The sequence below is a fragment of the Mauremys mutica genome, chromosome 7 (genome assembly GCF_020497125.1).
Source record: "Mauremys mutica isolate MM-2020 ecotype Southern chromosome 7, ASM2049712v1, whole genome shotgun sequence".
NCBI classification, from domain to species: Eukaryota; Metazoa; Chordata; order Testudines; family Geoemydidae; genus Mauremys; species Mauremys mutica.
This window is the reverse complement of record NC_059078.1, coordinates 81,840,648-81,854,684: the sequence shown is the minus strand read 5'-3', so window position 1 is coordinate 81,854,684 and position 14,037 is coordinate 81,840,648. Positions and strand designations below refer to the sequence as shown.

Genomic DNA, 14,037 nt, shown 5'->3' with positions numbered 1-14,037 from the left:
GATGTGGACCTTTGCAGAAGGAAAATCACATAACATTTAAGGCTACTATGTAGTTTTTCTTCTTCCATTATACAGATATGCTAGGTTATACTATATGATTGTTGAGGCTGATCTTAAGAGATGCTGACTACCCACATCTCCCATTTACTTTTGCCATCTTTAATTTCCCTAAGACAAGGTTCTGTGTGAATGCCTCCTTAGGTTGGGTACATACTTAGTTAGAACTGAGTTCCTTTGGCATACACTATAAGGCCCTAATTTAGCTCTTTACACTACTGAACCCCTCATTAATTTTATATGGGAGTTAGCCACAGTGGGAGGTGCTGAACCGCATACACTGCCTGCACTGGGTTCAGGTGAATGAGAAACTAAAGTAACATGCATAATACACAAAGCCTGTCTTTATATGAAATGTTTTGCTGCTATGTATTTTCTCTGATGCAGAAAGATGTAGATTTGTAAAAGCTGCCAAAGATACAGTAGTTCTGGAAAAGTTAACATGGATTGGAAATGGCAGAGAACACATTATAGCCATGCCTACCAAACTTCACTTATTTGCTTGAAGTATATCAAGAGGTTAAAGCATGAGTGGGAAGAAATAGGACCACTAATTGCTTTACCCACCCACCCCCTGAATTACTGGTGTAACAGAATAGATGTAATTGTTTTTTTTTTAAAACCTTGCTTAAAGGGCTCTACCACCAGACAGATGTATGCAACTTTCAGCTCAGTGCAGCTTTTTGGCACTGTAAACTGCTCAACACATCCCAGAATAAAAAGGCTGACAATCAACTCTAGAACAGAGTTGAACATTGAAAGTTGTTTCCTTTTTTCCTGAGATTGGTCTTTTCCTTAGCAGCTCACACCACGCACCTGAAAGACCAGGCCCTTTTTATTGTGTGTGACTTGAAACTGAACATGAAATAAGTTTGATTTTGTTCAGCTTTGACTAATTACAAACAGTTCTCTATTTGCTAATAACGGAGAATAACTACACAGCTGTGAGAAAACATAACTGCCAGCATTAATAGGTACCAGATTGTAGGTACACAAGAGGGAATTCAGTTTTCATTGCGCTATGGCTTTCAGTATACTTCAGCATTGCTATCTCATACCATATACAGGTGGTTTCCAAAAGACACAGTTGAATGTTTAATGACTGATTTAACAAAGGAGCTCCAAGACCTGTATGGATGTTGAATGCCACCATATGGGAAACAAAGCTTTCTTGTTTAGCATCAGTAGCTTACTGTATTAAAAATGGTCAGCGATCTGGTTCTTTCAATGCGCTAAAGTTCCAAAGCCCCATTGATTCATGGTCAGGGCAGGGCAGCTCTCCTTCTATGACTGCAGCTCAGCAATGGCTAGTTTGTCCAAAATGTACCACAGATCTAACTGCAGTTGGATTAGTGCAAGATTATACTCTTGAGTAAGAACAATTTAACATGTTAAAAGATTACATTCCTAGTTCAAGGAGAAAAGAGGCATAAACCTGACAGAAAAAGGATGCATAATAAATAGGTTGATTAAAAGAAAACTACAGATGAATCAATGGGGCTAGAACAGAAACTATAAGACAGCTGACACTACATTCTTAAGTCCATGCCTTTAACTCAGATTTACACCTGTCCTCAAATGTCAAAATATTGAGACTAGACAGCACTTTGACTATATGGGGAGCATAGAAGGTTTATGAAAGGAAGCCATAGATACAGCTAAATTAATGTGTCAGTGCCCTGGCATTTTCACTTACATAACAGGAAAGACTCATCCTTATGTATAAACTATACAGGAATTAATTTAAAAATAATTCATAACAGACCTTTGTGAGTGCAAAAGGACAAAAAATATTCTTTTCACTGAGCTGGGTTCATAAGACTTTTACACTTGCAAGGGAAAATAATCAGAGGCCAACCGTGAGATATCTTGTATTTATTCTATAGTTCATCATCAACAGCAGTAATTTTGCTGTTATAAAAACACAATACCCAGGCTGCAGTGAGAAAGAACAGCAATACAGACTTGAGCCTTCTGTTTAAAGATAGTAAGAGTGTTTGAAGTAAATTCTAATTACTAAGTATATGAAGGTTGCAAAACCTGTTAAACAAAAAGGCTTTTCTTTAATGCATCTTAGTTGTTTGTTTCTTCCTGACACTAGGACTTGTTTTAATACTGGTCCTTTTAGCTCCACTTTAATAAAGCTTCTGCTGTAATTGTTGCCAGAACATCCTGCAATGTAAGGGATCACTAGCATTAAAGATGCATTAAAGCCACATCCCATTAAACATCATGACTAGTTTTTACATATTGTGTAAAACTGACAGCAAAAAGAGAGAGACGAAAGACAAAGACTAAAACAGGTTAGATAAAAATTCTCTTTGGAGCAGTTTGTATTTCCAGTAGAGCTGCTTGCACCCTACATGCAGTTTTCCATAAGGAATTCTGAAAAAAAAAGGTCTTCATTAGTGTTACAGAACAGAGAATTAGACTCATAATATACTGAAGAACCACTAAATATAAGAGAACATGTGATCTCACTGCATATTTATTATTTAAAGCTGAGCTGCAATGGAATTCCAGGAGAAGCAAGTATGGCAGCTGTAGAAATCAGGCACTTTGAAGTGCCAAAAAATAAACGAAAACTGCATGAAATAACATCTTCTGTTTTTCAGAAAACTGAGATTTGAAAATGTAGTGTGGGTTCCAGTGCATTTCATATCCAATCTTTTGCAGGCAAGAACAAGCTCCTTGAAGTATTGTTAAATACAGAGCCACAAAAGGATTATTTTAAAACTCACACATAAGCAACTATACAGGAAAAACAAATCTGCTTTTAAAATGCACAAAGCAAAGAAAAAATAGTCAAGGGAGAACTTCCAGAACAGGTTCCTGTATCAATTATGAAGTGGTTAAGTCAAGTCACTACTCCAAGACCAGGAGAGTCAAGGCTACCCAAGTTTGGGTCTCTGGTAGAAAGTGTGTATTAAGATATGCAGGCACATAAAATCTTTCCCTGCAGTATAAACAGAATATTTCACTAATAGAAAAAGTATCTCCATTGTTAGAAAGATCATACTCTCTATCATAGGCAAACTAAACCGCAGGACTGCTTACACCGCAGCAAAGCAAAATTCACTGTTTTCTTTACACTATGTTTATGAAAAGCCTTATGAAAAAGCAATATTTATAAATAGTATAAAGAGGGAAAACACAGGGCTTATAAAGCCTGTAATGTTGTTATGTATCAAAATGTAGGCCTCACTTTCAAGGAATGTCCTCCAGTCAAATCCGGTCCCAAATTTAAAGGATTGTGTTTATATACAGCTCTAAGACCACTAGAAGAATTCCCACAAAACATTTACATAGCAATGAAGTTTTAAAAAAAACTTCTGTGTAGTGTTTCCACCTAACATAGGGCTGCATGAGTGCTTTAAAATGAAATTGATTAGAAGCTGACTGTTCTATTTTCATTAATCAAAGAAATGTACAAAAGACCCACAAATTTTACAAGTTTTCAGTTTTAATCTTATGTTTTATGTAACGTAAGGAATATTTAAAGTAGTTTATCTGACAATGTCCCTTTATAATGTGACAAACCTTAATTTATAATTAACTGTAACCTTAGAAACGGCTAGTGTTAATTCTAGGAGCATTTCCTGGCCCAAGAGTTGTTCTATGTTTTGCTAGTTCCATTTAGATCTTCTTGATGCTCATTTCAGAGACAGTCCCCAACAAACACTGAAGATTTCCCATTTGTTTATTACGTTGGATGGTGGGGATAAACTCCCTATTCCTACCCACAAAGTAGGGAAGCTGCATTTGAGGAGACACCGTCAGTGGGACTAGACAGGCTGGAAATACCACCTCATGAGTTTTCAGAGTATTTACAAACATGCCTTATAGAAGAGAGAAGTTTTATTGCATTTATTCTCTTAACTTTAGGAAGGAAGCGGGATGAAAGAGGGGTGTCAAAAACTAAACAGTGGTCCTAAGTGGTTAGAGAAAATACTGGTATTTACTTTAACATTCAGTTGTGTGGAAGTTTAAACAGCACTACTTTTGCATGTCTTCACATCAGTCAAAAGGAGAAAAAAAATTCCAATGGATCCTTTAGTGCCCTCCACTCAAAAAGCTTGGCAGTAAGCACAAAGAGATTTTAGTTTTGTAGCTTTCCTGCAAATACAGTCTATGTCATTAACAGCGGTAGTTCTGGCTGGATTCTATTCTCTTTAGCCAGGAATAGGAGATGCTCAGCCACCATAAAGCAGCTAAGCCTGTATAACTGCCCTGATCAAGCACACCAAATCACCCAGGGTTATGATTTGGGTTTCCTGTGTGTGTTAATTGGCTGGTGTCTTTCTGATGATTTGGATAGGGAAATGGTACCATAATCTGCCCCAGAAACTGTTCTCCTGTGCGCACCATTGGCAAAAACACACAAGATTTTTCCACCCTTAGTTTAGTGGCAATCAGCTCCTCTGGGGCAAGGTCTGTGTATAAAAAGTTGTTTCTACTGCAATTATCCATGGTAGAGAAGCAGTACCCCAGAAGAGTGCAGCCCATGGCCCCAGCAGCTGGATGCTTCATTGTTGGAACTGATGAGCTGAACTGAGACAATGATAGCCCAAGACATGCACATATGCCCCGGGGAGGCTGGGGAATGGCTTTCCGCACCCGAGGACTAGGAGCTGGGCCTGCTGTAGCGTCTAGCATTACTTCAAAGGCGGCTCGGAAGGGAATCGTGGCTATGGCTTTTGTACAGCTAGTGTAGACGCTGCGACATCTTGAGTGAGCCACGGCACAAGCCAGATCCTCCCGTTCCGCTGCTGGCGGCTCTTCGACCTCCTGCCGGAGGAGGAGGGGCCCCCTACTCCAGCGGGTCCCATACGATCCCTGCCGGGGAAGAAATAGTGGGGGGGGGAAGGGAGGGGGGACCGTCCGTCCTCCACCGGCTTCAAGGGGAGACCTTGGGCCCGGGGTAGGGCTCTCCGCCACACCAGAAATCCGCCGCCTGCGGGGTCTCCACCAGCCACACCTCGCGGGGCAGGGCGTGGGGCTCGGCGGCGGGCGCCTCCAGCAGGCGGTAGTAGTGGCAGTCCCGGCCGTTCTCGGGGTCGTAGGGGGGCGCCAGGATGTCGAGGAAGGCGGCCGGGCCGTCCACGGCGTCGATCTGGTGCAGGTTGTCGGTGTGCGGCGAGAGCAGGCAGGGCGGCGAGGCGGGCGTGCAGAGCTGGCGCGAGCGGAGCAGGGCGCGGCGGCGGACGCCGGGCGGCGCGGCGGGGGGCAGCGGGTCCAGGCAGGCGATGCGCAGGCTGCCGTAGAGCACCTTGAGCATGCCGTTCATGCCCGGGTGATCGTGCAGCGGGATGCAGGCCCCGCTCCGCAGCAGGAACACGCCCATGCTGAAGCTCTCCGTCTCGCAGATGTGCATGTAGCTCACCGGCGGCACCGCCCCGGCCCCGGCCCCGGCCCCGGTCCGCGAGCAGCCCGCCCCCGGCACGGCCGCCGGGCCCCGCGGGACCAGGTGCAGGTCCTCGGCCCGCACCTCGTTCAGCAGCTGCTGCAGCCGGTGCAGGTTCTCGCCGAAGCCCGGCCCCAGGGCCGGGCTCCGGAAGGTGATGCGGGCCTGCTTGGCCACCCGCTGGATCAGGGAGGCCATGTTGTCCCGGGGCATGGTCGCTCCTGGGTTAGCGCACTCGGCACTGCCCGCCCGGGCGCTGCTCTCCGCCGCGCTCCCCACCCCCACTCCAGGGCAGGGCGCGCCCGTCTGCGCCGGCGCGCACGGCCTCTTGCATCATGGGGCTTGTAGTCTTCCCCACGCCACCCAGGAGGCTCGGCCCAGTGCCCAGTCTTGTCCCTGCCGGATGGGCAACGCGTGGCTAGCGCCGGGGGGGCTGTAGGCTGGGAACTGCCTGGCTCTGCTGAGCTGCCGCGTTCGCAGGCATAGGCACTGCCGGGTAAGGAGGCTTTCAGGGTGAAAGAGAAAACTACATCTCCCAAGGGACTGGCCCGGTGCGTTTCCTGCTGCAGGAAGAGGGCTTTGAGCTCATGGTCCTCGAGGGCCTAAAAGGCACCAGGCACCGAAGCGCTGAAGGAACTATGCAAGCGCTTAGCAAGCAGTGCGGCCACCTGTGTTCCCTGCTCTTGCAATCAGAACACGGCGGGCCTGGGGGTGCAGATCAGGACACGTGCTACACAGCACAGCAAAGGTTTCCCCGTAAAGAAAAGCTCTAAAGCTGTCTGAGTGCACGGTACGCTCTTTCTCTTGATATGTTGCAACCTGGAACATATACAGACATAAATACCTTCAGAAACTCAGGAGAGCCGTGGTACAATTTTTTTCAATAGCCCAATAGCCCCGGGAGCTGGGTGTAGCTGCAATCCCAAAGTTGTGATGCCCAGACCTGTTCTTTCAATCAGGTGATGTCAAAGTCAGGGATTATTGGATATGCACAAATATTTACAATACTGACTAGTAACATATACATGCTGTTATTAAAGCTGTGTTTTTCTGTGAGCAGCTCTCTGTTCTCCCAGTTAGGAATTCTGCATTTGTTTCAAATGCTGCAGCCTTAATATTTGGGTGTCCAATTTGAGAAACCCAAGGGCCTGATTTTTATTGTTCAGGCCCTAAATATCTCAAGATGAGTACCCAAAATTAGTGATCATTTATTTAAAACTTTTGCCAGTAAACTTTTTCTCAATTTCACAATCTAAAATGGAGAAACAGTATCTATCTATTTCACAGTGGTGTTATAAGGCTTAAATTCTCAATCCTGCAAGTTATTGTGTGCAACTGTACCCCTGTACCTGTGCAGTCCTATTGACTTTAAGTCAGAGGTCTTCTTGTGTGCAGTTGTGTAAGATTAGGACCTACTTAATTAAAGAGACACCAACAACTTAAAATCACACTTATGTCTGAACTCTTTTTTACCTGATGTTGTTATATGTTACACCTAAATTGACAGATATTCTCTCTTCAGTTTATGTACCCTGTGCAATGCACAACACTTTGTGTACAATCACTTGCACTGTTTCTTCTGGGTAGTCAGTTAGTCACTAGTCCTGCATTGTGATCAGTTTTTCTAATAGCAGACTCCCTTTGTGGATCACAATGTAGGATCAAGAGTCCAAACAAATATGCAGATGAACTGGATAAATTTTAAAACAATTTATTCAGATGCATAAGTATTTGTAGGGCTGATCCCTTAGAACGACATAAACAAAAGGGAAAAGTAACTTTCTCATAATAGTGGGGGAGAGTATTCTTTTTAAACATAAGAAAATGTAATTGTAAATTTAGAAAAATTGGCAAAGGGCTCAGGAGAGGGTGCAGTCCCTGAAACTACTTTTTAATTCATTTTTTAAATTTAATGATTTAAAGTTGATATGTCATTTAATGTTTGCAAATTGCTGTGATTCTGCAAACCTCTATGTAGATATTATTATTAGTCGCTATTCATTTGTTATAACTAAACTATTTTATTCTATAAGTTTTATTGCTAAGAACTTCGGGTTTGTTGCTTTTTTAAAAATCTAGCAGTTTGTCTTCTTTTAGAGAATCTGATTGTCTGCTTAGTACAGGTAGCTGGCGACTGCAAGCATTTTCTTTCTTCCTGGGTGTCTTTACCCTCTTTTTTGTGTCAGATTAAATTGTTTGCCTGTCATTAACAGAAGCTAATCATCAACAAGAGCATCGGTTCCAAATTATGACCTTTGAAGATTCTGAATATTGTTGAATGGGATGAGTGGCAGTCTTTTTACCCAGACATGGCATGGTGGTGCAGAAGTGGGACTGTCTCACAGTCTGATGTAAAAAAAGGTACTACATCTACTTTGGTGGCACATGACATATAATTATTTTCATTGAAATATTAATTACTGCCCATATAGTCTCGTATAGGATAAGAGACAACTCCTGTGTTGATAGCGCTTTTCTTGCTCAGCCCCTGACAAAGTTGTTGTAATTGTATTGCACAACTTGGTAACAGGCATAAAGTATATGTGTTTTCAGCGAACACATTTGTACTAATATTTGTTTTATTACCTTCTTAGCATTACATGTGCACAGGAGAACATATCTTCCGCCTAGCGAATATTTTAAAGTTCTTTGAATGCTTTTGAAATTAAAAAACAATTATTTGTATGTTTAGAATATAATAAAGACAAGCTGATTTTGATTTGCTGCAAAGTTTGGCTGAATGGTAAAAATTTTATTAAAGCTAATGTTAAAAAAAATTCTATAATAGGTTGGGAAAAGAGTGTCTGTACATCTGGGTATAAAGCTTAGATTATCCACAAATATAAAGTTTGTTTTTAAGAGTCATTATTAAATTGAATAAGAACCCAGTGGATACAGCTTGTCAAATTCAACAATTTTAATTAAAAAATGAAGCACATATTTTGTGGACGAATGATACCCTTACTCAATGAGATATGATTTTAGCAATAAATTATATGGTGTCTGTCCTGCCTGGGGTATTGCATCGTGTATGGCAGGGGTTCTCAGACTTTTGTACTGATGCCTCTTTTCACACAGCAGGCCTCTGAGTGCAACTCTCCTTATACACTAAAAACACTTTTTTAATATATTTAACACCATTATAAATGCTGGAGGCAAAGCGGGGTTTGGGATGGAGCCCGCAATCCCTCACATAAAAATCTCGTGACTCCCTGATTGATTGGTTGTTTTGTTGGGGAGGGGGAAAAGTGGTCACCAGTTTGTTGGTGTTTGAATTGCTGTTATGGATTAACAAATTTATTTGGGCATAGGCTTTTGTGGGCTAGAACCCACATCGTCCCACAAAAGCTTATGCCCAAATAAATTTGTTAGTCTCTAAGGTCTACACTAGGCGTTTAAACCGGTTTTAGGAGCGTAAAACCGATTTAACGCCACAACCGTCCACACTAGGAGGCACCATATATCGATTTTAATGGCTCTTTAAACTGGTTTCTGTACTCCTCCCTAACGAGAGGAGTAACGCTAGTATCGGTATTAAAATATCGGATTAGGGTTAGTGTGGACGCTGATCGACGGCATTGGCCTCCGGGAGCTATCCCACAGTGCACCAGTGACCGCTCTGGACAGCATTCTGAACTCGGATGCACTGGCCAGGTAGACAGGAAAAGCCCCGCGAACTTTTGAAATTCATTTCCTGCTTCCCCAGCGTGTAGATCTCATCAGCACAGGTGACCACGCACAGCTCATCAGCACAGTTAACAATGCAGTCTCCTGAGAATCGTAAAAGAGCCCCAGCATGGACTGCACGGGAGGTACTGGATCTGATCACTATCTGGGGAGAGGATTCAGTGCTAACAGAACTGCGTTCCAAAAGACGAAATGAAAAAGTATTTGAAAGAATTTCTAAGGCTATGACGGATAAAGGCCACAGCCGGGACTCAGTGCAGTGCAGAGTGAAAGTTAAGGAGCTCAGACAAGGCTACCAGAAAACCAAAGAAGCAAACGGAAGGTCCGGGGCAGGTCGAAAAACATGCCGCTTCTATGCTGAGCTGCATGCAATTTTAGGGGGCTGCGCCACAAGTACCCCACCCCTAATCGTGGATTCCGAGGTGGGGGTTGTAATCTCTGCCATGGCTGAGGATTATGCAGACGGGGAAGATGAAGATGAAGAAGAGGAGGAAGACCTAGCAGAGAGCACACAGCACTCCGTGAGCCCCAGCAGCCAGGAGCTTTTTATCACCCTGACGGAATTACTGTCCTCCCAGCCCTCACAAGCCACTATCCCAGACAATGACGCCATGGAAGGGAGCTCTGGTGAGTGTACCTTTGCAAATAGCAAACATTTTCTTTTAAGCAAGCCTTTTTTAATGATTGATTTGCCCTGAGGACTTGGGATGCATTCGCAGACAGTATAGTTACTTAGAAAAGTTTGTTAACATGTCCGGGGATTGAGAGGAAATCCTCCAGGGACATCTCGATGAAGCGCTCCTGTAGGTACTCCAGAAGCCTTTGCAGAAGGTTTCTGGGCAAGGCAGCCTTGTTCCGCCCACCGTGGTAGGACACTTTACCACGCCATGCATGTAGCAAGTAATCAGGTATCATTGCGTGGCAAAGCATAGCAGCGTATGGTCCCGGTGACTGCTGGCATTCAAGAAGCATCCGTTCTTTATCTTGTTCTGTTATCCTCAGCAAAGTGATATCGTTCAGGATAACCTGGTTAAAAATCAGGAATTTAAGTAAGGGGGGTGGCCATTTTTCTACTGGGTTCCTGGACTGCATCAGCTTAAAAAAAAAACTTTCCTGCACGTAGCGAAGCGGGGGGAGGGGAGGAGTGAAATGCCGATGATCTTTTCTGTGTTTGGTCACCGGCGATCTTCCCCAAGCTACCAGCCATGCAGTGGGTGGGGGGTGGTGAGGTTGTTGATTAGCAGGGAGCTAGCGTGGTATTAGCCATGCGTTGGGGGGGAGGGGTAAATCAATACAGAAGCCGAAAGACAGTGGCTTACCATGGCCGCATGCAAGCTGAATTCTGATGCCTGGACCTGTGTCTGTGAGATCTGTAATCCCAGAGCTGCAGGCACTCACTATTAAGATGAAAAATGCAACCTTGTAGGGAAATCACATGTGCTAGGTGAATACTGCTTTTCACTGTGAAAGAGTATAACCATTGTTCTGTAAAATGTATCTTTCTAAATATTTATCTCCCTCATGCAGCTGCAAATTTTTCAACCATCCCTCCTCCATCCCAAAGGCTAGCACAGATAAGGCGGAGGAAAAAGAAGACGCGAGATGAGATGTTCTCGGATATTATAGAAGTTACGCGCAATGAAAGAGCTCATCTGAATGAGTGGAAGGACGTGGTTTCAAATTACAGGAAAGAGGCCAGTGAACGTGAGGACAGGAGGGATGAACGTGAGGACAGGAGGGACAACCGAGATGAGAGGTGGCGGTAGGAAGACCGGAAGGAAAATCAGCGGTGGCGGCAGGAAGATCAGCGGTGGCGGGATGCAACTCTGGGGCTGCTGCGTGATCAAACTGACATGCTCCGGCGTCTTGTGGAGCTTCAGGAACGGCAGCAGGATCACAGAGTGCCGCTGCAGCCCCTGTATAACCACCCTCAACCCTCACCATGTTCCACATCCTCCTCACCCAGACGTGTAAGAACGCGTGGGGGGAGGCTCCGTGCACCCGCCCACTCCACCCCCGTGGACAGCCCAACCAGAAGGATGTCGTTACTGTGAATTTTTTTTTAAATGGCCTTCTCCATCCCTCCTATCCTCCTCCCAAACCACACCCTTACTTCTCTCCCTCTTTTTATAATGAATCAATAAAGAATTCATGCTTTTTAAATGAGAGTGACTTTATTTGCATAAGTAAGCTGTACTCGAAGGGGGTGGGGGAGTTGCTTACAGGGACTGAGTCAATCAAGGGGGTTGGGTGTTCATCAACAAACACAGCAGTCACACTGTACCCTGGCCATTGATGAAGCTCGTTTTCAAAGCTTCTCTGATGCGCACCGCTTCCTGGTGTGCTCTTCTAATCTCCCTGGTGTCTGGCTGCGCGTAATCAGCGGCCAGGTGATTTGCCTCAGCCTCCCACCCCGCCATAAAGGTCTCCCCCTTACTCTCACAGAGATTGTGGAGAATACAGCAAGCAGTAATAACATAGGGGACATTGGTTTGGCTGAGGTCTGAGCGAGTCAGTAATGTCCGCCAGCGCGCCTTTAAACGGCCAAATGCACATTCCACCACCATTCTGCACTTGCTCAGCCTGTAATTGAACAGATCCTGACCACTGTCCAGGCTGCCTTTGTATGGCTTCATGAGCCATGGCATCAAGGTGTAGGCTGGGTCCCCCAGGATAATGACAGGCATTTCAACATCCCCAACTGTTATTTTCTGGTCTGGGAAGTAATTCCCTTGCTGCAGCCGTTTAAACAGAGTAGTGCTTCTGAAGACGCGAGCGTCATGAACCCTCCCTGGCCATCCCACGTGGATGTTTGTGAAATGTCCCTTGTGATCTACCAGTGCTTGCAGCACCATTGAAAAGTACCCCTTGCGGTTTACGTACTGGGTGCCCTGGCGCTGCGGTGCCAAGATAGGGATATGGGTTCCATCTATCGCCCCCCCACAGTTAGGGAATCCCATTGCAGCAAAGCCATCCACTATGGCCTGCACGTTTCCCAGAGTCACAACCTCTCGTAGCAGCAGCGTAGTGATTGCTTTGGCTACTTGCATCACAGCAGCCCCCACAGTAGATTTTCCAACTCCAAATTGATTCCCGACTGACCGGTAGCTGTCTGGCGTTGCAAGCTTCCACAGGGCTATCGCCACTCGCTTCTCTACTGTGAGGGCTGCTCTCATCTTGGTATTATGGCGTGTCAGGGCAGGGGCAAGCAAGTCACAAAGTTCCATGAAAGTGCCCTTACGCATGCGAAAGTTTCGCAGCCACTGGAAATCGTCCCACACCTGCAACACAATGCGGTCCCACCAGTCAGTGCTTGTTTCCCGGGCCCAAAATCGGCGTTCAATGGATAGAATCTGCCCCATTACCATCAGGATCTCCAAAGCGCAGGGGCCCGCGGTTTGAGAGAATTCTGTGTCTACGTCCTCATCACTGTCATCGCCGCGCTGCCGTATCCGCCTCCTCCTCGCCTCGGATTGAAGGTCCTGGTTCACCATAGACTGCACGAGAGTGCGCGAGGTATTTAAAACATTCACGATTGCGGTATGGAGCTGAGCAGGGTCCATGCTTGCTGTGCTATGGCGTCTGCACAGTTCACCAAGCAAAAAAAGGCGCGAAACGGTTGTCTGCTGCTCAGGGAGGGAGGGGTGAGGCTGTACCCAGAACCACCCGCGACAATGATTTTTGCCCCATCAGGCACTGGGATCTCAACCCGGAAATGCCAAGGGGCGGGGGAGGCTGCGGGAACTATGGGATAGCTACGGGATAGCTACCCACAGTGCAACGCTTCAGAAATCGACGCTAGCCTCGGACCATGGACGCACACCACCGATTTAATGTGTTTAGTGTGGCCGCGCGCACTCGATTTTATAAAATCTGTTTTACAAAAGCGGTTTATGCAAATTCGGAATAGTCCCGTAGTGTAGACGTACCCTTAGGTGCCACAAGGACTCCTCATTGTTTTTGCTGATATGGACTAACACGGCTACCACTCTGAAACCTGTTATGGATTGTGAGTTTAGATATCCGCCAGAGTGCCTACAGCCTGTGAACAGGCATCTTTCTTTCTTTGTGTTTAGGAGATACATGGTGGCAGGCATTAGATCCTTTCTGTCTGTATTCATAGTACGTGGGTTACTAAGCAGACAATCCATTCATCAGAAAGTTGGTTGGCATGTGGAACTCTGCTAGAAGCTAAAAGGGTTGGTACATGCCATACTGAAGCTCCCCTCCTACTCAGCTCTATTCTGTAGGACCAAACAATTATTGAGGTGTAAAAGCAATTATTTTTTAGCAGTTACTCCAGCCAAGAGCACAATATTAATGACAGATCCCTTCAGTCATAGACATGCTAACTCAGGACAAACGTTTGTTTGGACATTTACTCTCTCAGCGATCACATTTTATGCTCATAGATAATTGCTTGAATGCTTAGTCTTCTACCCGTCGGTTCCTATTGTGTGTTGCCAGGTGAAACAGTTTCACTGGAGTAGAGATGCCAAGTTCATAGAGTCATTTAAGAAGTCTGTGTAATGTGTCTGGTATAAGGAAGGAATTGGTTAGCACAGAAGACCAGGATCCAGGACCCCTGGGTTCTAATCTCAGCTCTGCTACTGATTTAACCTTTCTGTACCTCACTTTATCAGTCTGTAAACCTGTATATAATACTTAGGGTGACCAGATGAGAGGAAGAAAATAACAGGACACATGGGGGGGGGGGTTGTCACCGGCAGAGCAAAAAAAAAAAAGGGGGGGGGCGCAAACTATCAGGACAAATTGCATCCCGATCAGCCATCGGTTGGGACGTGGGACGAACGCCTAAAAATCAGGACAGTCCTGATTTTATTGGGATGTTTGTTCACCCTAATAATACTTGCCTACTGTGATGCTTC

The 14,037-nt window shown here is 45.2% G+C and overlaps 1 protein-coding gene across 1 annotated transcript; it reads right to left on the bottom strand.

The window, feature by feature from the left end:
* Window positions 1–1,256: 1,256 nt before the first annotated feature.
* On the bottom strand, window positions 1,257–6,064 carry ADO (2-aminoethanethiol dioxygenase). The gene has a single exon (XM_045024042.1). The coding sequence runs from the start codon at window positions 5,672–5,674 to the stop codon at window positions 4,955–4,957; it is 720 nt and encodes a 239-aa protein (XP_044879977.1). The 5' UTR covers window positions 5,675–6,064; the 3' UTR covers window positions 1,257–4,954.
* Between the last annotated feature and the right edge of the window lie 7,973 nt (window positions 6,065–14,037).